The 25923-nt window shown below is 38.9% G+C and overlaps 2 protein-coding genes across 5 annotated transcripts; both read right to left on the minus strand.

Moving 5' to 3' along the window:
• Nucleotides 1-20: 20 nt before the first annotated feature.
• On the minus strand, nt 21-20531 carry LOC6569985 (protein unc-79 homolog). Of its 4 annotated transcripts, XM_032741753.2 has the most exons (28): nt 20327-20513; nt 20028-20136; nt 19841-19960; nt 19617-19778; nt 19388-19558; nt 19236-19325; nt 18684-18869; nt 17921-18619; nt 17189-17854; nt 16359-16630; nt 16199-16300; nt 16001-16145; nt 15102-15158; nt 14020-14099; nt 13571-13633; nt 11766-12086; nt 10563-10711; nt 9763-10496; nt 8918-9706; nt 7184-7451; nt 6353-7001; nt 6078-6170; nt 4286-5572; nt 2973-3151; nt 2759-2913; nt 1962-2674; nt 1720-1898; nt 21-984 (listed from the first exon to the last, which is right to left on the minus strand). In XM_032741753.2, exons 2-28 carry the CDS (start codon nt 20080-20082, stop codon nt 159-161), a joined length of 9210 nt encoding a protein of 3069 aa, XP_032597644.1. In that variant the 5' UTR covers nt 20083-20136; nt 20327-20513; the 3' UTR covers nt 21-158. The 4 variants fall into 4 exon arrangements, with proteins under 4 accessions (XP_032597644.1, XP_032597645.1, XP_032597646.1 ...); XM_032741754.2 differs by lacking the exon at nt 13571-13633 and having other exon boundaries at nt 9629-9706; nt 20327-20509; XM_032741755.2 differs by lacking the exons at nt 13571-13633; nt 14020-14099; nt 15102-15158; ... (9 more) ...; nt 20028-20136; nt 20327-20513 and having other exon boundaries at nt 16001-16120.
• Nucleotides 20532-23100: 2569 nt separating this feature from the next.
• On the minus strand, nt 23101-24088 carry LOC6569973. The gene is made up of 2 exons (XM_001996228.2): nt 23696-24088; nt 23101-23636 (listed from the first exon to the last, which is right to left on the minus strand). The coding sequence occupies exons 1-2, from the start codon at nt 23952-23954 to the stop codon at nt 23272-23274; spliced, it is 624 nt and encodes a 207-aa protein (XP_001996264.1). The 5' UTR covers nt 23955-24088; the 3' UTR covers nt 23101-23271.
• Between the last annotated feature and the right edge of the window lie 1835 nt (nt 24089-25923).

Genomic DNA, 25923 nt, shown 5'->3' on the forward strand with positions numbered 1-25923 from the left:
TTAGCAGATTCATTATCTTATTTCTGCGTAAAGATTAATATATTTATAATCACTATATAACATTAACTTCATAACTTTTTTCCTCATTGTGCTAACAATCATATTTACCAAACTTTATTTAGAGGTAATTACTAATAGAAATATTGGATAAACCGGACTTAGATCGAGTAAAACTGTGTTGCCGTTGAGGCTTGCAACTCAATTTGGCCCATTTTGAATTGCAAACGTTGCAACCACTTGAGCAGCGCCTCCGATTTGTGGGTCTGCTGCTCCTCAAAATCCGGCGCGTAATCACGTACATTCTGCAGTCGTACGTGCAACGTATCCGACAGCTGTGTTTGTGAGGAGAGCACCGTGCTCCACATGGGCAACAATTTGCCCAGCACCGTTGAGTTTGTCTCCTTGAGGGCTTCCAGCAAACTGAGGAAGTGCAAGTTAACCATCTCCGACAGCTTCGAGTTGACACTCTGCGTTTGAAAGTCAACGCTCGGCTGCGCATGCAGCTCCTTGTTGGCCGGCCTGCCATGCGACACCAGCTGGAGTATGCATGGTGTTACCTTCGTCCAAAACTCAAAAAGCACCCCGAGTGTGCTACCTTCGGCATTGCTGCTGGTGTTGTGCGCCATCTGCTCCAAGTAGACGGTCCACAGTTGGCACAGTGTGAACGCATGGAACAGCGATGACATGTGCAGCACCGAGGTCTTCGACTGCTCGGCAAAACCCGCAAAGATCACTTGTATGTGATCGGCAATGTGACAGGATGCCTCCTGCGGCACAGGCTGCGAGTATGTGACTCCCGTATGCTGATAATGCACCGTGGCCACCTGCGGTTGTCCTTGCGCAGGTGCAGCATTCGCTCCCGGTGGTGGTGGCAGAGACTGCGTCTCTTGGCGTCGCTGCATCAGTGCCATGTGGGTAAGGGAGCCGAGCAGTAGCCACGACAGCAGGCGCATGTGGCCCACACATTCCGTGAACTCCTTGGGACTGTTAAAGAAGTCAATGGATTATTTTGTCTCAAGGCAAAATGATTACTAAATATATAAAAAAAAACCTTGTTAAATTGCTTCCATAAATGGAAAATCAAAGTTAACACAGCTTGGGTTCCAAGCAATCTATTTCATTACGACAAAATCTTGAAAATAATAGAAATATTTTGGGGTTATTTTAGACAAAAAAGTCCTCTTTAGGGACCATGCTACTAATAGCCTTGATATTGTAGATACCCATATCAGAATTTTATATCCCTTTATAAAGAGAATAAACTATATCTCTTTAGGTCTAATAATTTTGGTGTGGCCCCTGTTTGGGTTGATGTTCGCTTTCTAGCTAATAAATTTCAAATCGCTCCAAATAAGGGAAGGAAACAGATTTTTAAATCTGCGTTGGAGTCATTCATTGCAGAAGAGCAATTTTTAAAATGATAGAGGATAGGCTCGAAAAGTTTGTCCAGATATTTTATAACAGATATTAATTAATAAGATTCATAAATCATAGCTTTAAGTTTTAAGACAATCAATCAGTTGGGTTGTGAAAAGAGTGTCACACCACTGAAAATGTAAATATAATATTTATAACAACATCCACCTCAATTAATAATTAAGTTGAAAAGGATGCACAAGTCTGAATAAGAGTTCATTAGAAATAAGAACTACACATTTACATGTAATACAAATTTTAATTTAAGGGAAATATTTTCAGCATGAATATATTTTTACTTACCCCTGCTGGAGTGAGGAGGGAGCATTGTTCAGCCAGGGAAGATAGCGCGACACTGCCTTGTTATCGCGATTGTTGCCCCGCGACATCTCCAGTGCCAGATATTGGGCTACAGCGCCCTTGAGAACGCCACCCAAGGTGTCCTCGCCTAGTCCAGTGCTTGGCTGACCATTCTTAAAATTCTGCAAAGGATGGCGTCGGTCTTTTTAATCAGCAATTATTATACAAGTGTACCACGAACTCACCTTGATCTTGCTGAGCGTGTGGAAATCGGCCAGAAAATCGATGACATCGTTAATATACTGCCTCAAACAGTCGGCCGCATTTGTGGTCAAGACGGGCGCTGCATCTGGCAGACCAGGTAATGCACCGGGGGGCAGGGTGCCTCCCGCATCGAGGAGCACGAATCCAATGATCATTAGCAGATTGTGATCGGGTATATTCGACTTAAATTTGAGCGCTTGTACAAACTCAAAGATCATCTGGCGACAAAGTAAATTCTTGTCGCGGTCCTTGCTGAAAGAGCGTGTATTAAGCGTGCACAAATCGTAGAGTGTCTGGTATTCCAGATTCGTGTGCTGCACACAGTACGCCATAATCTTTGAGTATGGATCGAGCAGCGTTTTGGGCACACAATTTAGACGCAGTGTGGCCGCTATCAAATCCAGCATATACTCGGCATTACTCAAACTGGGCATAATGACAATGACCTGGCGTAGCAGGGACTCCATCGCCTGCATGGCTTGGGACCAGACGGCAAGACCGACACCAGCCTCCGTGGGCATGCACTGCAGATACTCGGCCATGTTTCGGAAGATGATGGGCAGCTGTTCGATGGGCAGCGCCTTCTTTGAGGTCAGTGATTCGCAGACCATATAAATGGGACTTGTTGCATTCAGATCCTGGAAATCTTGCAGGGCCTTAGCAATGCTCCGGAAATGATTGTGACGAACTTTAACTGTGGACAGAAGAGAGAGAGAGAGAGAGATAGATGTTATCAAAATATTTCTTATTTTGTATCGATTATTTGTGGCCAACTTACTCTTCATTTGGGTTTGGAAAACCTGCAGAAATATGCCATTGGGCGCCAGCTGGTGCAGAACACAACGTATGAATTGCAGGGCCACGGCCTGGGCGCTACTAGCCAAGGGCAGACCATTTTCACCTTGCCACGCATGAGTGCTGCTCAAACAAATTCTGCAAACAGTATAAATATAGTTACCAATGCTAAAGGTTTCGCTTCACATTCCACTCACCGCGAAGTCATGGTGAGCACCTCGGGCAGAAAGGGTGCTGCAATGGCCGGTTCGCGGTGAATAAAGGTGCCCAGGATAACAATGAATATGCCAATCTCTTCATCCGTGTACTCCTCGATGACAGCACCACAATCCGAGCAGCGTTCCACAATGGTGTAGTCACCGACTCGTCGAGAACTCTATGTTAAAGAAAAGGCATCCATATTATTTTAAATCATTAGTGTTATTGTGCTATTATTGATTTATTTTACACTTAAATATTAACTTTGGTATAAATAACCCGAATTTATCTAATATATAGAATTTTAAAGTTAACACTTCTTTAAAATTATGTCTCATTAAATAAAAGCGTTAAAATTTCTAACGACATTTTTTTAAAATTAAAAGATTATAAAAATAGTCTAGTCTAGGCAGCTTTTCTTAGAGATTTCTTTTGACAATAGATCTTACTCTCGCTGAGCTTGAGCCCTAATAATAATAAAAATGTGAACTAAAAGCAGTCCATAATTTTTAAAAGGTTTTGAAATTTATAATAAACCAAAACACTATAAATATGTTGAATATTTAGGGGAAAATTTGAAAAAATCCAATCAGAGTAAAAAACGCTGATAGTTTATTCCCTGAATCCAAGTTTAAAAATTTTAGGCAATATATTTTTTTAAATCTAATTTAAAATTTAAATTTAAGTTACAAGTTAAATTATATAAAATGAAAAGTGAATAAATAAATGAAGATTTATAATATAAAACAAAAAACCTTTAAACATTAAGCAGAAATGATTTAACGCTAATAGCTTATTCCCTGAATAAAATTGTTGTTTCTTATCCGATCTTAATGAAATTATATCAATAATATGTCTTGGTATATTGTCTATGAATTACAAGGCTATATTTTTACAGTTATCGACAAAATGAAATATATTTGGTATGCCTATGGTACACGGGAGCTTATACTAATAAGGCAGATAGAAGGACGATGCAAATCGATTAGACTTTTGTTAGCCCCGATCGAGAAGAAATACACCTTACGGAGTCGGAGTCGATTTCTTCAACCTGTAACATACTTATCTTACTTACTTATCGATTTCATCAACCTGTAACAGACTAATCTATATTATACCCTTTTGACAAATTTGTAGTGGGTATAAAAAGTGAATTAAGTTCTAAATAATAAGATTCTACACCGCCAATCTTCTTGGTAGCTTATATTTGATAGCTTATTTGTTTGATCTGTGTATTGATCATATCTCAAGCCATATTAAAAGTTATGTGGGACCACATGCGTCTGTCAGAGAGTTCAGATTTCGTACTCACCCCACGTGGCGCATGGGCGTGTGTAGTGTGCGTTGTGTGCCCATTTGCGATATCGGGTGAATCTTCCCCATTTTCGTCATGCTCCTCGGCTGGCTGAAATGGTGGCGGCGGCCAGGAACCGGCGAAACGCGATCGTATGTCTGGTATGGCATTGGAGTCAACGTTAAATGGCGCCAGCTTTTGTCTCGGACGCTTAATGCTATTGGATGTGGTCGAGGGACCCGCCATATTCTGCTGGCGCTGACTGGGCAGCTGCTTTAGATCCTGGGTGACATTCTTTAAAATGGATGTGTGTAGGTCTTGTGGAGGCTGCGACTGCATCTGCGACTGCATCTGCGACTGTGGTTTAGCTTGTACTGCTGTAGTTGCTGTCATTGTTACAGGAGCGGTTGCGGGTGCATTTGGATTGGGCGGCGATTCGAGGGCCACCTGTTTGATGAGGCGTCGAGGCGAGTTGTTGCGACTGTTGGGCGTTACATCGTCTTTGGTGCTCTCGGACATATCCAAGCTGTCCTGCTTCAGGTGACTGATATCCGGCAAATTGAGGCCGTCGCGTACACGCTCCACCAGTGCGGCTACCGTGTCCTGTGTGCCAATAGGCAGCAGCCGCTCCGGCGTTGGAATCTCTAGCGCTGCAATGTTCTTCGGAGGTGGCAAGAGACTGGCGTCAACTTCATCACACGGATTGGGCATAACGCTCATCTTGGACAGCGGTGAATCAGGAGAGCCATATGACGTGTCCGTGCGTTTCAGAGACTTGGTGTGCGACTTCTTCTGACGCGCCTCATCTGCCGAAGAGCTGGACGTGCCGGCACTGCATTCCACAATAGTCTTATGGCGTCCAATTGGCTTCACAACTCCAACCGTTGCCGGTGCGCTGGACGCTGGAGCGACACTGCTGCCGTTTATGGAACGACTGCCGCTGCCACTGCTGGAGCCGTGCTTACAGCTTCCTGTCGGCACGTCCTGCAGAGCACCCAGCGCTTTCAGATGATTGGTGGCAATTGCCGCAAACATTTTCGATGTGGACGCAGCTGCATTCTCCAGCGACTTGTTGCGCACGGTCACTGCACGATGCACATCTACGGGCGGACTGACAATGGCTGTCTCCGTTGTCTCCGAGCCCACCAACGGAGTCACAATCATACGCACTCCTTCCTGCAGACTGTGACGGGTGTGGGTGGTCACCACGGTGGTGCTGACGGATTCACTGGTGTGTTTAATTTTTGTGGAGTATGTGTCACCCGTTTTGGTGGTTATCATCGACTTGTGCAATTTTGTAGATTTCTGCATTTGATTGAAATTGATAAGTAAAATATAAGAATGCTGTAGTCGACTACGATATACTCTGAACCCAGCTGTTATTTATATTTTAGTTTGATTGCCAAATTTCCCCTTTTGCACACTCAAAGTTAAGCAGCAAGTGCTCTCATTTCTTAAGGCAGGCTAAAATGAAGCTAATTGAATAAATAATTAACAGTACACACTTGCTATAACTTTCATATCCGAGCTTTATGGGGGCAGCTATTGGGCAATTATTATATATGTCAATGTATATTTTAAATTAATTAGAAGTCTCTGACTTTAAAATTGTGGCATTTATTGCTATCCGAAATCAATATTTACTGAAATTCGCTAAAGTGTAAAGTTATTATCTGTCTCTGTTTAAGAACAAATATACTTTATTGGGTCGGAGGTGCTTCTTGCCTGTTACATACATTTTCACAAAGCCATCATGCCCTTTTGTTCAGGGTATAAACATATATTTCAGAAGCTTTTGAATGGCATTTACCTCTTCGGAATATTCCATGGGACGGCGATTCCGCAGCGATTCTATTTTTGTTGGCAGTACGTCTTCAAAATGTATGGTGTCATCAAAAGAGCCCTATAAACAAAAAAAAAAAAAAATTATTTTTACGACATTACGAGTATTGTTTTTAAGCAAATCATCTAAAATTAATTTCAAAATCTCTCTCCTAAAGCAAAGTATTTTCGTCCTTTTTATAATAGGTGAAAATAATATTTCCCATTATGATATTTATTAAAATATTATAAAGATAATCTTACCGGTGCGCTGCTGCCGTGTAGTGTGCTGTCTGAGAGATCACTTTCGGGTATGGCCACCAGTTCGGATTCGGTTTCATCTGCATCCAAACTGGAGTCGTTGTACTTGCGAAAGGCGTGTTGCAGCTTGGGTGTGAAGGCGACATTTTGACCTTTACTCTTGGAGGCGGCGCTGGTGCCCTCGGATGGAAACATGGGGCTGGCCGGCGGACTGGCCTCCTTGTCATCGGGATCTGTACCCAGCGAGGGCTGGCTAACATCACGTGAACGGGCTACGCCGCCAACGCCGCCATGTATATCCAGTATGGTGGTGGTAGGAATGCGTCGGCACTGATGGAAATGACCACGGAGGCTGTTCATGATCATGCGAATGGCCGAGATGATATATCCACTGAGCGGTGGCTGTGTGTAGGAGTACTTATAGAGGACGACGAGCAGCGTGAAGAGCCAATTGCGACGCGGATACTGCTCCAGATTCCACAATGAGTAATTAAAGACAATATTCTGATAGGATTCACCCGAAGTGTTTGTGGGATTGGGTGCATACAGAATGATCTGCATGACAGACGGCAATATGAGACCTCCAATCAGATGATTCTGGTCCAAGACTTGTGGTAAATTTGCTAAAAAAGCATTAAAAACGGCTGAAATGCTGTCAAGAGTTAAAAAGAGTTTTATTATTTCATTTATATTTTTTTTATTTAGTGTCGAATAATATCAGTAGACACAAAAAAAAAAACGAACAGTAAAAAACAAATTAAAAATATAATCGAAAATTTAAATTTAAAAAAATATTCCTTTTTTTAATATTAATAGTTCGATATCGTAACTCACCGCAATGAATCGGGTGTGGTGTGGAATGTCTTGTCGATTTGATTGTGACCCAATAGTAAAAACAGATGCTTTAATACAATATTTTGTGTCCGGGTGACGGGCTTATCTTCGGATGGAAAGGCCTGATCTGTTCGGGACATGAACTGCATCAGCATAAAGACAAGCAAATGAATTGTCTCCCGGTCCGATTCCTCCAGCTCCGTAATACGGCTGAGCAGGCCGATAAGATTGTCGTCGTTTAGACCACCCAGTGAGTGGATATGTCCATCTAAATGGAATTTAATAATATTTCAAATCAGATCAAATGTATTTTTCTAATTATACAGTTAAGGAATGAACATCGATTTCGTAATATTTTTTGTTGTACAGCCACATGCCAATTGCACAAATAGATTGAAGTTTTTATATATAACATGGTGTATATGAACGTTTCAATATATACACAAGTGTTACAGTTCGAAAATTGTCTGTTGAGTTGTTGTACATTAAGTTTACAATAGTTCTTGAGAGCATACATACCAGTTCGGAAGGGTACACGTAAGATGATTTTGTTTTGTGTGGAAGCCAAAGTTACATACACATTTCTATAAATACTGATATGCTAAGAACAAATTTAACGTCCAACATTTACACATTTAAAATTGAAAGTTTATTATTAAATAAACAAACGTAATATTTTCTAAGTGACAAAATGTTAACATAAACTTAAAGCTAAAAGCGCTTAATGAATTGAAACGTAAACATTTTAAAATTAAATGATTGATTTAGAAATTACTTAAAAAAATAAATAAAATAAAATTTAAGAAAATTATGAATAATCGAATTAAATAAAAATATAAATAAAATAAAAATAGATATAATAAGCAAACAAAATATAAATAAAATAATTAAATAAAATTGACAAACTGAAACTTCGAATGTTAAGAATGATATTTGTTTAATAAAATGTATAGAAAATTATTGAATCAATTACTTTTTAAAATTGTGATATTATGTCTTCCTGAGATCATAACAAATTTTTATACACTAAATAAGACAGGACAATAGATATTTAATATAAAATTCAAAACAAGTCTAACTGATGTCCGGGATACAACTTAGAATATGTGTATGCTAAATAAGTTCAATAATGCAACACTTAAAAAATTTGTATGTTAGTGAGGTTTTTTTCTTTTAGTTGCTATGAAAATAATTATTCCTGCGCTTTTTTCTATCGCTTCTGAAATTGAAATTAAAATAAAAATTTGGTTTAAATTCAAAATTTTAATAGATCCCAGAAACTAAAGATGTAAAATTTAAAAAAGTTTTATACAACATACAAACCACATAGAAAACTATAAATGATAATGATGCCCCATTCTAAATGTTTCATGACTGAAAAGATCTGAAAGATGCTCACATAAAAAAAGTAAAAGCAACATTAAAAACGTTGGCAAGCCAACGTTAATCATTATATTATTCACAAAGTGTCTGAAAATACTGATAAATTTTCATGATTTATTGAACGATACCAGTTTTATCGATTTCTATTTGGAATCAATAAAATGACAGAAAATGTTCCTATTGAAATAAAATATAGTCAGATACAATTTCATAAATTTTGTGAACTATACAATCTACATAGAACATATAGCTCATATAGCTTGGCGGAAAAAAGAGAGGGAGGGACAACACAGACAGCAAATTTGATTTGTTGATTTCTTGATAAGTGGACACACATGCTCTACAACCTACCTGGATTGGCCGTGGTGCTGCCCGTGGTGCCAGCAATGTTGACACCGGAATGCGGTGCGACATCACATGTGCAATGCATGGGAAAGGCCAGTGCCGAGGGACTGGGACTGGGTGCGACCACAGCGGGCTGAGACGGCAGCAAATTTGGCGCCGAGGGATGCTTTTGGAAATGGGAGTGAAACGAGGTGGCAAAGGTGGGACCCGCAGTGGCGCTGGTCGTAGCCGATATTGTTGTTGTTGTTGTTGTTGTTATTGCTGCAGTTGTTGTTGCTGGTGCTGGGGCTGGGGCACGGAACTGCTCGGCGATCGTTTGGTGCGACGCTGTTGTCGTTGGTGGGTGCTGAAACGGCTGCTGTGCAGCCTGGAAGCGAAGCATTGTCTCGGCTTCCTGCAGCGTTGGCATTGGACTATGGTGACTAGGCGGTACACAATGCACTAAATACTGGTGACTTTGACTATGAGCCGAGGCAAACGTCGCTACTTGTGCACTACTACCAGTATAATGTTGGTGAGTGTGTGGATGGTGTTGGTATTGGTATTGGTGTGATGGGTGTGCGTGTTGCTGATGTTGGGTGGGTTGATGGGGAACTTGTTGGTGTACGGGACAGGGTGTTGTTACTTTCGATTTTGTATGCAATGTATTACTACTGGTGGCGACACTATGGTTGGCTGAATTTTGGTTGGCACTACTACCAGTGCCAAGGAACTGACCCAATCCAAAACGCGAAGTCTTCCGCTTGAGTATGGGTGCCGACACCTGACGATTATAGATTTTCTCCTTCTCGGGCACTGCAAATTGAAATTGTAAATAAATACTCTTGAGGGATTCAATTGGTAGAGCTTACCGAACTTGGAGTCCTGACGGGGCGCCATGCTGGCTGGAGCGGACATGGTTCTCTTGTAGGGCCACTTGGTACCAAAGGAGGCGCTGAGGGTTTTGGCCATGCTGCCAGTAGTGTCTGATTGGCTGAGTGCCTCTCTGGCCTTTAGTATTTTGGCCGAGAGCGCCTCGCTACCATTGTCGGAGTTGCGCAGATCTCGGAGATAAGAAATGTCTCCGCACTTTTCCAGATTGATTTGCGCTTCCACGAAGAGTGTATCGAAGCGATTGAGAAAGAACTCCCAGCCGAGCATCTTGCGATCCGATAGGGAGTTGTGCAGCTGATAGACAGATTGAAGCACCACCGGCCGATCGACAATAAAAAGATCGAATTGCGACTCCAAGCAGAAGAGCAGTGACCGTATTGCCGTATCATGTATGGTTCCGATATAGAGAGTTGCCCGCTGCGCCACATACACATTGATGTCATCCATGCTGGCGATCAGATGACAGAAGGCGGTAGCCAATGCCGTTTGCAGACCCACCTCAGAGCGCAGCGGTGTCGAATCCATAAAACGTGTAATCACGGTTACTCGTTCTACTGCCGTGAACCGAACACGCCAATCGACATCGTGGAAGGCTTCCTGCACCACTCGCCAGAACACATCGGAGCCCAGTGGCAATGTGATGCAGTGCAGCAGCAGTGGCACACACACCTGACAGATGTGTGAGTGCTCCGCATTGCACAGCTCCCAAAGACTGTGTAGATAAAGAGTGAACAAATGAATCGATTTACTCATGCAAAAGTGTGCGTCATTCACCAACTTTTTGATCAACAAATTCTCCTGGCACCATATGAAGAAGCCTCGTTGTTCCCGAGCTGCTTTGGCTAAAGCATCGCCGTGCAGCGCCATTGTCTTGAGGCATTGCAGTACATAATAGAGTATCTCGGGTTTTTTAATTGTGGGTATTTCCTGCAGAAAAGTTTGGTTAATAGTATACCAGAATACTTTGATTTACATCCTCTATATTAAGGTGTTCTCGATTTACGTTGTCGAAAAAATTGACAGAGTCTTTTATATTAACCGAACATTTTTTTTTACCGTTGCTTGTATCTAAATATTTTATTTTAATTTTGTTGAAAATGTGACTAAGAATTTAAATAAAATATCAGACGTTCCATAAGAGTCATTTTGGTCATAAAGATTAAATTGAATAAGCTATTATTTAGGATTGGAAATTCTCTCAAAATGCTTTTAGACAGGCAAAACAATACAAATTATCTGTCATTCCGTTCACACATCAAAGCAAACCTGCCTCCATTCAATTGTCAGACTAACTCTATCGAACTCAGGTGTTCCTCAGGCTGGTACCTCAAAATAACTCCTGAGACCACCTTTTATAATTAAGTAAGCCTGACTGAAAACATGACTTCACTGAAAACACTTAAAGTTAGCTATCTAGCTATATTGAAATTATTTCATAGAGGATATTATTTTTTTTTAATAATCGTACCCATTGTTTATATTTTAGAATCAATTAATTAAAAAGAGGTCAATGGTTAATATTTTCGATTTTCATTTGAATGTTTGATAATAATTAATTAGTGGTCATGTACAGTACAAGCATAAATCGTTGGTCTGTTCCTTGAAGGTGTTTTTGAGTGAAATTACATTCATTTTGATGGAGACTTAATTTATTGGAGGTGATTAAAAGTGTGGTGTGACAGGAGGAGAATTTTCTTTAGGAAGGTTAATTATTGAGTAAAATGCTTCCAGCCGGTATTGTAATTTATCGAGCTGTTTGCTTCAAATTAAATGAATTATGTCCGTGACCGGATGAAAATGACAAAGGATGAAAATGACAAAGTTTATCTTTTCAACCATAAGAAAAAGTACAGAACTAGTGTTCAGCTAGTTCAACTCTAAAGGAAACTATTACTACTACTAATCAGTCCGCAAATAGTTGTATGCACATGTACATATACATCTGTTAATATAGATATGTATTTAGATTACTTATACGTACCGTGAGCAACTGGTGTATATACTGCAGCGGCTGGGGCAGCTGATCTAGGGTAAACTTGAACTTGCCTACCGAAGTGTGCCAGAAATCATCGCTATCCTCTTCCTCTTCCTCGTCGTCAGATCCGCTGCCATTCTCGCCGCCAGCAGCTGTGCTGCCATTGGCACCATTCTCACCCATCACGGATGCCTTGGTCACGCTGACATTAGCACTTCCCACATCCGCATCTGATAGTGTTATGGAGCGTGCTATGGCCCTGTCCGTGGGTAGGATAGAGGCCAGATCCAGTTGCTCTGAAACTGTTTCTACTGTGGCCGTCATGATCTGCATTTAGATAGTAAAGTATTCAAAATTGAGGTGAAGCATCTTTCTAATATTGGATACAGCTTTGCAGTACGTAGTATACATATTTACACTGTATTTTAGATTAAGTGGCTGTACGTTAGATTACATTCATCACATAAAGTACACATGTACATAGAGAAATGCAACGTTGATCGCTTAAACTTACACATCCATTTAATGTTTTTTTTTTTCGGTTTTGTTAAAAAATAGTTATAGTTTACATAAATGATTACACAAGAACATGTAAAATTGCACTAAGTCGTTAAGGTACAAGTATTTGTGCATTAAGGGTATTTTGTACATTTTTTAACTGCTTGGTGTTGGTATTAAGAAAATGTGACGGTGCTGATACACTGAGCATGCTCTTCAACAATGGCCATTAATCAAAGAAAAAAGTTTTTTAAAGTACGTATAAATAGATTGTTAAAATTAACGTAATATTTACATGTTAAAATTGATGGAAAATTGAGAATTATATAAATAAAATGTACATTTATTAACAAATTATCGATTACAATTTTTCCGTTTGCTGTGTTTCATAATTTACTTTCACACACATACAAGATACTTTGAGACACGGGAGTGAAAAGATACTTGAAAAATATAATTAATTAATCTATGTATTATTTAAAGCTATGCAGTCGCCTAAGAAAATTTGTTTCGTAGCCTAATAGAAAAATCTAAAACACATAATTGTCTATATATATAATATAATATATAAATATATATATATATATATATATATATATATAATGTGGCGTATAAATATGTATGCCAGCAAAAATTCTATTTGTGATCTTAAAAAGTGTTCTATGAACAATACGTGTGGTTCTTTTTCTAAGTGCCTTTCTTTCTCTAAGTGAAAAAACAAATTCTATCCGATTGTATTAAAAAAACAGTTTTTTTTATTAATTGTAAATATATTTAAAAATTTAAACTATGCCCTATTAATTGTCTACGAAAAATTTAACACTGTGTATTTTTAAAGCACTGTAAATAATTAAGTAATTATTTTGAAGCCTAGTGCAGTTAAAAATAAAATACTAAGAAACTTTACAAAAACAGCAAAGCTTTTTTTTCTTATATTTGAGTGGCTTATAGAAAATAAGATTGATGTTTTATTTGTAGAAAATTTTGTAAACATCACACTAAATGTTTTTTTTTTTTTATTTTTTTTTTTTTTTTTATATTGACATATGTGTAAATAAAATAACTGATAATAATGTAGGAAGAATTTTTGTAATCAAAGCAATAAGGAGAAACACGCTGTACAATTTTATATACATTTAACATGGAGAGTACACTTTTCTGGACATCAAAAGAATATATTAAAAATCGAATTATACAAATATCGAATTGTATGAAGGGTTTTTAATCAGCCAAATAATAAAACTAATATTTAAAGTATTGCTTGTTTGATTTTTGAATTTAATTTGGATTGTGTTAATGAATGCACAAAGTACCTCGTCTGTGGCGTGAACTTTTCTCAATTCATTACTATCAACTGAATGCCCATTTTCGTTATTCTATAAAAAATATATGAAGAAATGAAAAGTTTTGTATAATTTTTGAACGGTTTTGAATTTCGAAATGAAAAGATTCAATTCTTAATTCGATTGTCAAAGAAAATATAATAATGTTTGCGTAAGTTAACGAAATCTTCAGTTTTAATTGGAATTATATTGTTGCTGTAATAAATTAATTATAAATATTCATAGAATATAGGGTGTTGTTCTTAAATACCTATTTAAACGCATAATATTTGCTGTTTAATTGGTTAATTTCTTGTGTTATTTTTAGTATATGAAAACTTTCAAGTAAAATGTTATTGGCTATAAAAGGCTGTTAACCAAGGAACTTAATAGTATAAAAGTTTTGATAATACTTATGCGATATATTTTCAAATACATACGGAACAAACGTGGGGCATATGGACGAGTACGCCGCCCACAGAGTGCGGCTCGGGTTGGGGCACAGCAACAGGCACAGGACCTTGATAATGAGAACATATAAATATATTTAAGATTAGTAATCGCTTGGATCCGAAAATGGTCGTCAGTTGCACAACTCTGCTAGAAATTAAATCGAAATCATTTAAATGGTCAATATAACTCATTGCATTCACTAATTCGGGCATGCATCCAAGTACATACACATAAGTATAAATCCTAAATTTGTTTTTCATTTATCATGGAACACGCAAAAAATTTTGAAAATTCACTGAAAAAGAATACATGCAGGTTTTGAATTTTTCAAATTTTCATTTTCCAATTAGGGCCAATGTCGATGTATGTCCAGTTGAATTTGTGACATATCAAAAATACACCAATCAATTTAATGATTTTATTTAATCAAAAAATTATAAAAAAAAATTTTGATTTCAATTGATCACTTTTTAAACTGGTCAGACACAGACACACATTCTACTAAGAAAATTCCTAAAGAATTATAGCTCATCAAAATTAGTTCAAGGCACTCATGGCAACGCTGGTGTGCGATTAGTATTTGGTATCGGTGTGGACTTTGTATTTAGTAGTAGTGTAGTGAAAGTCGCATTTGTGTGAGGTATTTGTACCGAACCGAATGAAAATGTAACCAAATTCAGCAATGCGGCTCTTAAATGTAAACACTACTTAGAAGTTCATCTATGTAAAAGCTTGTATGCTAAAGTATATGCTAGAAAGCTAAACAGAGATAGTTAGGTAGAAGTGTTTTTTTTTTTTTTTGGGTAGGTGGATTGAGTGGCTTGTTTTGTTTACTGTCTGTTCTGAGGTGATATGGTGTTATGTTGTGGGTAACGTCTTCTCTTGTTTTCGTGTGGGACGTGTGTATAAAGTATTCAAATTTATTTGAATTGTAACGAAATGTTTCAACTGATTAACAATGTTAATAATGTAATGCAAATATTCGATTATTTTAATTTGTGGTTTGTTTTTGGTTTGTGTTTCGTTTTTTTTTCTTAAGAAATGAAAAATTTGCTTGTTGGTGCATCACCTGCCATTATAATAATTTTTCCATCGTCTGAAAAGAATTGATCTAGCTTAAAGATATCTGATGATTGATAAAATGTAAATTTTTAGTTTTTAGTATTTGATGAATAATTGACGTTTGTTTATTGTTTAAGAGAGCAAGTTAATAGTTCATCATATAGACCGATTGTTACGACAGAGTGTGTGACAGAGATAGACAGACAGTTGGTACGCGAGAGAAAGAGCGTGTGCGAGCGAGACAGCGAGCGAGCGTTAGTAAATATTATACAGTGGTCGCGTAGAATATGTTAGAGATAGAGAGAGAGAGAAAGATATACATATTTATGTAGAGAAAGATAGCAAGATAGACATATAAAATAAAGCCAAATGAGAAAAATGGAAAATGTTTTATAGTACGAAAAATTGTATATGTTTGGAATTTAGGCAATTTACATTTTCAACAACGATCTTTTTTTTTTAATTTGTTACGTTTGACAAGTGTAGCAAGTTTGGAATTAGTCTTGACCTTGTTTATTTATTGTTAAGTACAATACGTATGTTTGTCATTTAAATCGGGTCTGGGCTTATGGTATTTTTTACAGAGCATAACAAGTGCAGGTTACTAGAAACAAGGGCCTTAAATGCGCTTTGAACGTGGGTTTTGGACTAAGAAACTTGTTTACAAAGACGCTTTTAAAGACGTCATACCATTCATTTCTGCCTGCATATAGTGCAGGCAATGATGTACAGACTACATTTTAGCTACATTTGAGTGACTTTGACTGCATTACTTTAACAGTGGCTAGTTAATAGTATTTATATGGGGTTGGGTTTTGTATTGGTTATACAACTTTAGAGACAAGTACGTCTCTCCGAAAAATGTCTCGAATTAACTAAAATATGTTCGGGCACACCCTGGCTTACCAGCAAACCCTCCGAGTGGACCCAGTGGAATGGGCAGTGGAGCCATGGAGAGCGAAACATCGCGTTCCCGGGATTTCTCCTTGTCAGATTCCGGCGGCGATTTGCGGGATGACTTCTCCTCTTCAATTATATCTTCAATGGGCACCTAAGGTATTGAGTGTTGATTATTAAGCGTGTAATCATTCTTGGGGTACCTACATCGGGTGGCCTAACGGGATTCAGCGGTGCCATAAATTCAACCAACTTGGTCGACAGCTGATGCCACATAGTGGATGCCTCACAGTAAGCACACTCTGCCACCTGTAAACGTATCTAGTTAATATTTTAAGTATTGACCGAGTGTTAACCTTTAATCTACCTTTAACGCACATACGTGACTACTTAGACCCACCCGGGCTGCAGTCACCATGCATTTGATTAAACGTGAGACGTTTTCACACACGCTGGTGTGTATCCCCATGTGCTGCTCCACATCCTGCAGCTCCATCTGCTTCAGCAGTATGTCCAGCATGAGTATGCAACAGGTGAGGTTGTGTTCGGCATCCGTTGAGAACTCCGTATGACGATTGGTGGGCGCCTCATCGTCCGATATGGCCGAAGTATTGCCAGAGTCATCCTCCACAACAGGTGCTAAAAGCATAGAATTTCATTAAAAACAGGGAAAAAGAAGGGCTTAATCAAAAAACTTTCGAGTGATTGATGAGTAGCTCAAGATGTCTTGGATACCTTCTCATATAAGAACTTACATTGTATAAGCGATCACCATAAACAAGGTAATTTCAGTAATATTTATAATATAAAAATTTAAAAAAACACACATATGAAAGATGAATTGGCCTAGGGTGGAATTTATTGCTAAGTATCATTTTATTTATAAGTAAAAGTAAAAGTCAGTTATGTGTCTCAATTTCCAAATCTAGGGAGGCTTATTACTAAGGGTTCCTCTAATTATAATAAAAGCTCTAACCTCAGTTAGGTGTTTCAATTTTAAATTCTAGGGAGGTGACCAATCTTTTGTTTTATTACTAACAATCACTCTAATTATAACTGAAAGGTCTAATATCAGCTATGTGTCTTAACTTTCATAAATATAGCTACAGCTGAGAGACTGGTTTTCAACAGACAAACAGACAGGTGGTGTCTTTTCTATAGGGATATGCAAATGCTATTAGCAACATTTATACGTACAAATGGAACTACGTCTGGGTGGATTGGCCATTTCGGCCTTGCTCTCCTTGCATGGCGTCTTCGGCGCCTTGGCCTGCTGCTGCTGCTGGGCCTGGGGATCCTTCTCTTTTTCTCGCATTAGCTCGTGTTGTATGCCATACTTCATGATGCGCACTCCATCGCCGAACATGGCAAAGAGCTGGACGAGTGGGATAAGTATTTCCAGCTTGGTGAGTATCTGGAGCCAGTGAAGAGCCTGCTGTTGGACCTTGGCCGTCGTTTTCTCGAACCGAATGGCCACAAAATTGTACATGGTCTTTGCATCGAAGCCGAGTGGAGACATTTCTGGATCGAGTATCTTGCTCAGTACAATTTTCAGTTCGTTGAGCTCCTTTTCGGCTACATCGTTGGTGATGGCCTCCATCCAGTGCGGCATCACATAGTCCCAGATCTCCGAAGTGATCACTTCGTACGGTACCAGGCAAATCAATCGCTGAAGACCCTCCTTTAGGTGGCTGGTGCGTGAGGCTAGCGTCTCCCAGTGGCCACCGACACGGGCGTATTCTGGCGGATGGGGAAGCAGACAGGAGATGAACACATTGTAGTGTATGCGACAAATCTCTTTTAGCCAATTGCACACGTGATCCACCTTCAGCTTCTCAATGGTGCTCTCAATCTGACCGGCAGCTTGAGGGAAGTACCACAAAATTATCAAATATTATGTCAAAAATAATTAGTTGGTTTTGTCGTTACCATCGTATGAATAGGCTGTGACATGGAACCAATGAAAGAGCATGCTTAGAATGCGACCCAGGACTTCGACGGGTGTATCGGGTGTGGGTGTGCAACGGCCCACTAGCAGCCAAATGCCATAGCGACCCAGCATCTGGCGCTCCTCGAGGGAAATGTTGTCGGGCGTGATGGACAAGCCGTTCTTCTTTGCCTCCGATGAGGAGGACTCCTTGCCAGGCTCAAAGTTCAGGGGCTTGGCCTCGCGCAGCAAACTAACCACCGACTCGACCATGTGCATTTGCATCTCTGGGTCCATTTGCCAAGCAGGCTGCAGGCTGCGATGAACAACATGATCACCGCCACGTCGAGAATTATGACGATTGCTGTGGCATTGGGCACAGTAGCGAATGGGATGATTGCCGTTGAAGCTGGCGCATTCGGTTGAGAAGCATATAGAGAAGGCGGACTTCTCGTTGGAGCGACAGTTTTTGTTCTCACACACCATGGACACCTGTTGCATGGGATGTAGAATGTCACCAAACTCCAGATTTGCATGCTCCCGGTGTATCTCGTTGGCGCACTCGATGCACAGATACAATGGCGGGGGGCAGTCCTGGGCATAGGTGATACTGATGCTATGATCATAGCACACCTTGGCCGCCTCAGCGTTTCCGGCATTGGGGCAATGTTCACGCTGACAGGTGAATGGAACTAGATCATCTGTTCAATAGAATAAGCCCGAAGATATTTATTTCTATCATATATTCACTATTTGTGTACTCACTGGTTAATTTGGAGAGTAGAACCTTGCGATCAAATAGATTGGCATCGAAGGCTGGCCAGTAGTAGAAGAGCAGCTTGGCAGCGGAGGATCGAGAGACAGCAGTGCCATAAGCGACCACACACAGTATATCCTTGACCACATTATGCTTGAGAGTCATCAGACACTCGAGTAGTTGACAATGGTGTGCTGAAAGAGTGGATGAATTTAAAGAATGGGCAGGGAACTTTACACGGACGCCACGTTGTTAAAATTAAAATTGAACAAAAATTACAATTTGGTCCCAGTTACGAAATTCAGACCTTCCCTGGCTACGCTCTTGTAAGCTCTATATAATTAAGTTAAACTTCCTCTTAATAACCGTGTATGAAAAATGCCAGTGGAATAAAAAAAACAAAACATTTTTAAATGGCCTTCAACTCGAATTCGTTCCGGCGGTTTATCTGAAGTACTTTGTGCTTTAAGTACATATAACTATGATGATTTAAGCTTTCTTAATTGCTAAACAGTCACCACGAAAACAGTTTATGTACGAAATACTTAATTACTGCTTACCTGGATTTTTGGAATACTGCAAAACCATTATGATGACAGAGGAGACAGATTGACAGGCTTGGCACTCTTGCTCATCGGCGCTGCGACGTGCTGGGATACATTTTAAAATCAGGTTAGACTAAAAGCTGTATATGACTGAAAGCTTAACGTACTTATAGTAAATGGTAAGATATAATAGCACAGTGCATTGACAATATCCTGATGCAAAGCTGGCGGTAGTACAGATATAGTAGAGCTAACTAGATAGGGGAGGTTATCAATAAGGTCCTTATCGAGAAAGGGTAATATGCAGCTTAGACACTGTAGTAAAGCCTTGCCGAAAACTGTAAAAATACATGATTTATTAAAAATGGTTCTAATATAACTACAAATAACTCTCACCGATTTGTCCATACTGAATGCAAGGTGCCACATCGATGAGCATAGTTAAAGCATTATAGAGATTGCCATATTCAAGATTGGGGTAGGCAGACATGCGTGTGGGATCTTCGAGTGGATCGCGTATAAGTTCGTGCGGAGAAGTGCGCACATCTTTAAGGACAGCTTTAACAAAATATTCACATATATATTAATCAATCTCGTCAATAGGCTAAGCTAACACTTACTTAATAGAGTTTGAGAAAAGTATTTGATATTGTTAGCAATATCGACGCCAGAGGGCGCAGGTAAGACGTTGTGCAATAGGCGTACATGGTATTCATGAAGGGCTCTCAGTTTTGCCTGAACTGCAAAAAGACGCATAGCGTAAATAAAACCAAACTTGCCACTTGAGACTATTTGGGGTATACTTACAGGCGGCAGCGCGAGTGCCCATGTTGATGAGTTGCACCCTAAAGCTACCAGTCATTATATCAGACAAGTCCTTTGCATTGCCGAAACTACTGCCCAGCGACTTCGCATTCTATAATTCACAATAAAGTATTGAAAAATTCATATTTAATTATATTATCCTTGGTCATTGCGTAATATGAGTAAGCACAAAGCTGATGCTGCAAAATGTAGCAAATCATCCGCAATTTCATTTAAAAAGTATAAACTTCATATGCCTGGCAGAGTCAGGAGCTGTGAGTTTGTGTTTTTGATAAGCTTACCTCGAAATTTGTTAGTTTTTTCAATAAATTTGCAATTTTTTACGGGTTGCACTGCGCACCTTGACCACAAAGAAAAATCTCTATAACTAAACTGAGTTCTGTATGTGTTCTCTGAATATGGGGTGTGTATCTGTAGAAGAATTTTTCGTAACTGATGCCAGACCCTGTTGCAGGTGTTTCAATTAGATGGCTTTTTTGGCACCTTTGATATACGACTTTTGAATTTTATTCACTTGTTTAGACGAACTATCATTTATAATGTATTTTTATAATGATTTCAATACATTTTCTTATTGAAATGCAAAATAATTTACAGCTGGAAAATTGTGTTGGGTATGTGCTGACCCACTTTTCCTACTGCTGATTACCACTCACCCCGAAAGCGGGCCAAAAAACCAGCTGCAACTGGGACATGCGCATTTTCAATGTTTACTTCACATTTTTGCCGTACCCGCGGTTTCTGCTTTATCAATTCAACAGCCGGTCGAGAACAACAAGTGTTTGTTTTGGTCGTCTCGCATGTAAATATTTACCGCATTCCTTATCAGTTGGCTTCGACTAGCGTTTGCGCAGTTGCTGCGCAATGTTTGTAAATATTTTCCATCTGTTCTCAGCAAATGCAACAAGTTGCCTTTCGGAGACTTTTCAAGTATTTGTGTAGACTGTTGGAAATATACCGTTAGTCTGCTGTCGACATTGAATTTTAGGAATATTCAGAATTTAAAATATTTAAAAGTTATCAATTATATCAAACAAGTCGAGCTTTTACACAGTGCCGGAAAACAAATGCTTTTACTGAAAGTGCAGTTACATATTCAGATGTATGTACATATGGATGTGAGTGTAGATATGGGTAATTAAAAAAAAAAATTAAAAGATGTTTTTGGCTGGCTCCAGCTAAAGTGTTTTTTTTTTTTTTTACAATTTTTTTATACTTTGATACCGATGGTGTCATAGTATATTGGTTTTGTGCAATGTCCGTGACGGACATGTCTGTCTGTCTGTCCGTCTGTATGGACGCAACTTTTTTCGACACCCTTTGAGATAGGGACTTGAAACTTGGAACGCATGCTGGTCTGTGCCCGCGTCAGACAAAGTGTAAAAATTTGAGTGCCACGTCCATCAGCGGGCTAGGAATACGATAAGATCGATATTCGCAAATCGATAAAGATACAGTCACAAAATTTAGTTGGTAGGTTGTTGGCAATATCCTTCAAAGATAGTCAGATGCCACGCCCACCTCCACCGCCACGGCCCACGCCCCCTAAAAATGTTTAAAAGCCGATAACAAATGTGTATGGCCACGCCCACACCTGCGCTTATAATCGCTAATGCCGATATTTCGGAGAGTGTACTTCGATAAGTCCGCCTATCTCCCACAATTTTGAAGATAGAGTGACCAAACTTGGAAGATAACTTGCTGGTAACCTCCTCCAAGAAATCGCATATAAATTTTCAGACCTGTTGTGTAAATCGATTAGACCATATTTCGTACACAATTTGAAAGCTAGAGTCACCAAATTTGAAAGGTATATTGCTACTAACACCCCTTCTAAAATCCGGAACATCCGGATCACTAACATCGTACTCCAAACATTTTTTTGGCCACGTCCACTCCCGCCCAAAAATTTGCAAACGCCTATATCTCCAGTAATTTAAGAGCTAAATTTACCGAACTTGGAAATAGGATTACTAGGAAACTTCTCTTATGATTTTATCTCTGATCTCCCGTAATTTAAGAGCTGCAGTTACCAAACTTCGAGGAAACGTTACTAGCTTATGGATACCGCAATTTGAAAGGCAAACTTGGACAGTATTTCTTGGTTACACCCATCCTGTTATTTGCTAGCTGTTATCAGCTGGTGTTACGTAAGGTATCAAAGCATTTCGCAGTCGGTTACACCCGACTGCAACGTTCTCTATTGTATTTTATTTATTCTCCGATATATTTTGGATAAGGTATTTTCATGTCGTCATTTCATATCAGATTTATGTCCAGAAAGTCATGTTTTTAATTTTGATTTTGTTGTTCCAAAATATACTATGTCATTTACGGTGATCCCGTCTCCAGCGCATAGTATCCTGAAAATTGCTTGTCTCCAGAGGTTATATTTTACTCTTTGTGAGGAATAATTTTAAGGGAATAATTAAGTTTGCATGTGAGCAGATGGACTATGCTATATATGTAAATTTTGTCTTCTGTATATTAAGAAAATTAGATATCACTTCATATATTTTTTAATATTTAATTAAATTACCTAAAAATTGTTAGGAAAAAAATAAGTCGAAGTTTGTGGAATCTACAATATTCGTTGCGAATTTTTGAGGATGAAACAATACCAATTGAGATCAGATATTCAAATTTTTTCCAACTTTATACTAATTTATTTATTTATTAATTTCGGCTAAAAAATAAATTCTAAGCAGCAGTCTTATTTAATAAATTGCTGTTTATTTTTCATACTTTAATTAATGATATTTCGCAATTAAGTACACACTTGGAATTTTTTAGTTGAGACTGAAGGGTGTCTCATTTTAGGGCTTCCTTGGAAAGTGAAAAAACATGTATGCGCAAGGGGTTGGTAAGGACTTTTGTCTGGATTACGTGGCACCCTTTAACCTGCTCCGAAAAAAGGGGAGAAATCAAAACCGGGAGTCACTTTAACAACAGATTTAACTGAACTGTGTGAACTGACTGTCAGACAAATTGGAATCGGTTTACAAGCTGAAAATGTGACGGGTAGTCGCAAATATAAATAAACATTAATATCATATTCAGGTTTTTTAAAATGCTAAATTTAATTATTATAATTTGAAGCTGAACTGCAGACGAACTAGTTTTACCTATATGTGTGTACATGTGTATGTATGTGTGTGTGGGGCAGACGGCTGGCAGTCCCTTACAAATTGGGTAACAATAAATTTAAGTAGATTGAAGCCTTGACCTAGGCTTCCTTTTTGTCCACTATATCATCAGAAATGGCGAGCATTTGAACCTCCTCTTCTAATGACTTTTCTGTCCCAATCATTTTTATGGTCTCACGCGATGTAACTGGTGTTTCTGGTAAACCTATTTCAGCGATAGCCGGTTCAGTTTGCTGTACTTGGTTCAGCTCGATTGCCTCCTGTTTCGTTTCTGGGAAATCTTGATGATCATGGGAGCCTTCTCTGTTGATCGCCTTTTGGCGATGGAAAAGATGCCTCCAATAGGTTGATATCGATGACTTCAATGTGGGTTTTGCGTTTGGCGCGGGCTTGCCAGAAGTCTCCTCCATGTCCGGGTTGGTGCTGGTTGAGGGCTCGATAGACTCTGTAAAGTTGACATTACGCAGAGTTGCTAGAGTCAATATTAGATACCATTGTTGTCACCTGTTTTTGAAGTGCTCTTCAATCGTGTCAATAAGCGATTAATGGTGCCCGGCTTAGCGGTGTCTTTGTTGACCTCGTCATCCAGTTCGTTTCCATCCTCGGCAAAATTTTGGGTAGGGTTGGCTTTCTTGCCAAGCTTAAAGAAGCGTTTCAGCGAATTGCTTTTCGGGCCGCTTGTGTCATTGTCAGTTGTACTATCATTAGTGGTTGGTATAATGTTTTCTGGCTCGGTAAGAGGTACATCTTGAAGGTTTGACATTGTGCAACCACTTGAATTTTTCAAATTTTTTTATTTGTATTCAGCTCGTTGACTTACGAAATAAAAATGAGTGTAACTAAACAGATTACACAAACTGCTTTAACTTTCAATCCAAAGCCTACTGAAAATTGTTCCATAAACATAAAATCCTGCTGTTGGCATTTGAAAATTTATATGTCTGCCAATTGGTCGTAGATTTTAGACCCAGCCACCATGTGTTACCAACGACATCGAATCTGGTTTCAATTGATACGATATTAATTTCTTATTTGTTTTTTTCTCGCTACGATTGTTTGTGAATACCAATACCAATGCCGATAGGAGCCAATATCAGTTCAATATTCAATACGTACCTTACAATACCCCTCGTTATTCTGTTAGTCCATTGTGCCAATTGTTCCCTGCCCGTTCCACATTCCTATACATACATCCAGTGTTCAGTGGCCAGTGGCCACCAACAAAGCCGTTTTGTTTCGTTCCGAGCTGCCTCTGTCAAAATCAATTGAAGAAGTGGCGACTCCTGCTGTCGACACTGCTTTGTATAGGTTGTTATTACGGTTGTACTACAAGTATTGTGTGCACATTTATTTATGTAGTTATATTGTATACCAGCACCAGCTGAACAATGGACCATCGCCAACAGCACTTCTTAATTTTTGTTCTGCTTATAAAAAGGGGAGTAAGGGGATTTTTTGTATTTTAACTGATTGTCCTTTTAAGGCATGTGGAGCAGGTATTTTGTCAACGTTTTATGTTCTTTTATGCTGAGAGTCCAATGAATCTTTATTAGCACTTAATACGATATCTTAGCTTAATAACAAAAATAGTAGTTGATATTTATTACCCTGGAGAGGGGTTCTAAAATGTAGCAATTTAAGTCTAACTTGATACATCTTGATAGAGTTGCTTCAAATTAATTGAACATTTTTGATCTCAATTCTGGGATGGTTTTAAAATTCTATTGATCAAATTCGGAAATTAATATGATTTAGCGAATTTTTAACTCTAAAACAAAATTGATTTGCGAATGTCTTTCGATAAGTAATTTTTTCAAGTGGTATCAGGAAATTCCATAGTCAGTTACACCAAAACTTTTACCTTGTACCATTACGTATCGGTACCATACCAATAGCGTACTGTAAAAGTCAAGGTATCAATATGTAACCGATTACCATAGAAAAATAGCAGAATATTTACCAGAATTGTTATACTTTACGTACCAAAATCGGAGCCTAAATTATTTTTTAGTTCGACCTGAATTCGAGATTAAAGCATCAATTTTATATAAGTACTTCATTGTATTTATGGTTGCATTTCACAAAATCAAATTTAGATAAAATTGTGAAATTGAAAATTCGTATTTAATTAAATGTTGAAGTTGAACTCAACTGTTTGTAAGAAGCACAGCGGGCATATATCAATAAATCATTAGTATAAAGGAGAAAAATGGAAATATAGGAATAAACATCGCCAGGGAGCATCTGCTAGTGAGCTAACGAGTTTTTCTCCCACTCCAAGCAAAGTGTGAAAATGTCAGTGACAATGAGTTGGAGTTGCATTTGCGAGGATATAACTGCCATGAAGGGCTTGAGCTTGTGTGAGGGGGAGGGGGCGCAATATGATGCCAACCGGAAAAGTTGCTTGTGACATGGCGGCAAATTCATTGCCAACACATTCATAACAAGCAGCGGCAATAGCAGCCACCAGGAATACAACAATAATATCAACACCCCCTGGGCCTACGCATCAACAAAAGGGCAGCAGTGAAGCAAGTGAAAACAATGGCAACAGAAGCTGCAGCAGACCGCAAAATGTGTTGCATGCCCGTTGGCGCTGGTATGAAGACGAAGTTGCTTGCTGCTGCTGGAGTTGGAGATGTTGCCTCATCTGGCACAGGCACAACAGACAATCCACATAGACAAAAGGAAGCAAGTGCATTCATTCATTGGCAATAACAATCAAACTGCTG

The sequence above is a fragment of the Drosophila grimshawi genome, unplaced genomic scaffold (assembly GCF_018153295.1).
Source record: "Drosophila grimshawi isolate 15287-2541.00 unplaced genomic scaffold, ASM1815329v1 contig_545, whole genome shotgun sequence".
Classification (NCBI taxonomy): Eukaryota; Metazoa; Arthropoda; class Insecta; order Diptera; family Drosophilidae; genus Drosophila; species Drosophila grimshawi.

Coding starts and splice junctions, on each gene's coding strand:
- LOC6569973 (XM_001996228.2), bottom strand. CDS start 23,954: ATGTCAAACCTTCAAGATGTACCTCTTACCGAGCCAGAAAACATTATA. Junction 23,637..23,695: donor GAAGAGCACTTCAAAAACAG/GTGACAACAATG, acceptor TCAACTTTACAG/AGTCTATCGAGCCCTCAACC.
- LOC6569985 (XM_032741753.2), bottom strand. CDS start 20,082: ATGACTGGTAGCTTTAGGGTGCAACTCATCAACATGGGCACTCGCGCT. Junction 19,559..19,616: donor CATTCAGTATGGACAAATCG/GTGAGAGTTATT, acceptor GTATTTTTACAG/TTTTCGGCAAGGCTTTACTA. Junction 985..1,719: donor CCCTCCTCACTCCAGCAGGG/GTAAGTAAAAAT, acceptor CTTCTTTAACAG/TCCCAAGGAGTTCACGGAAT.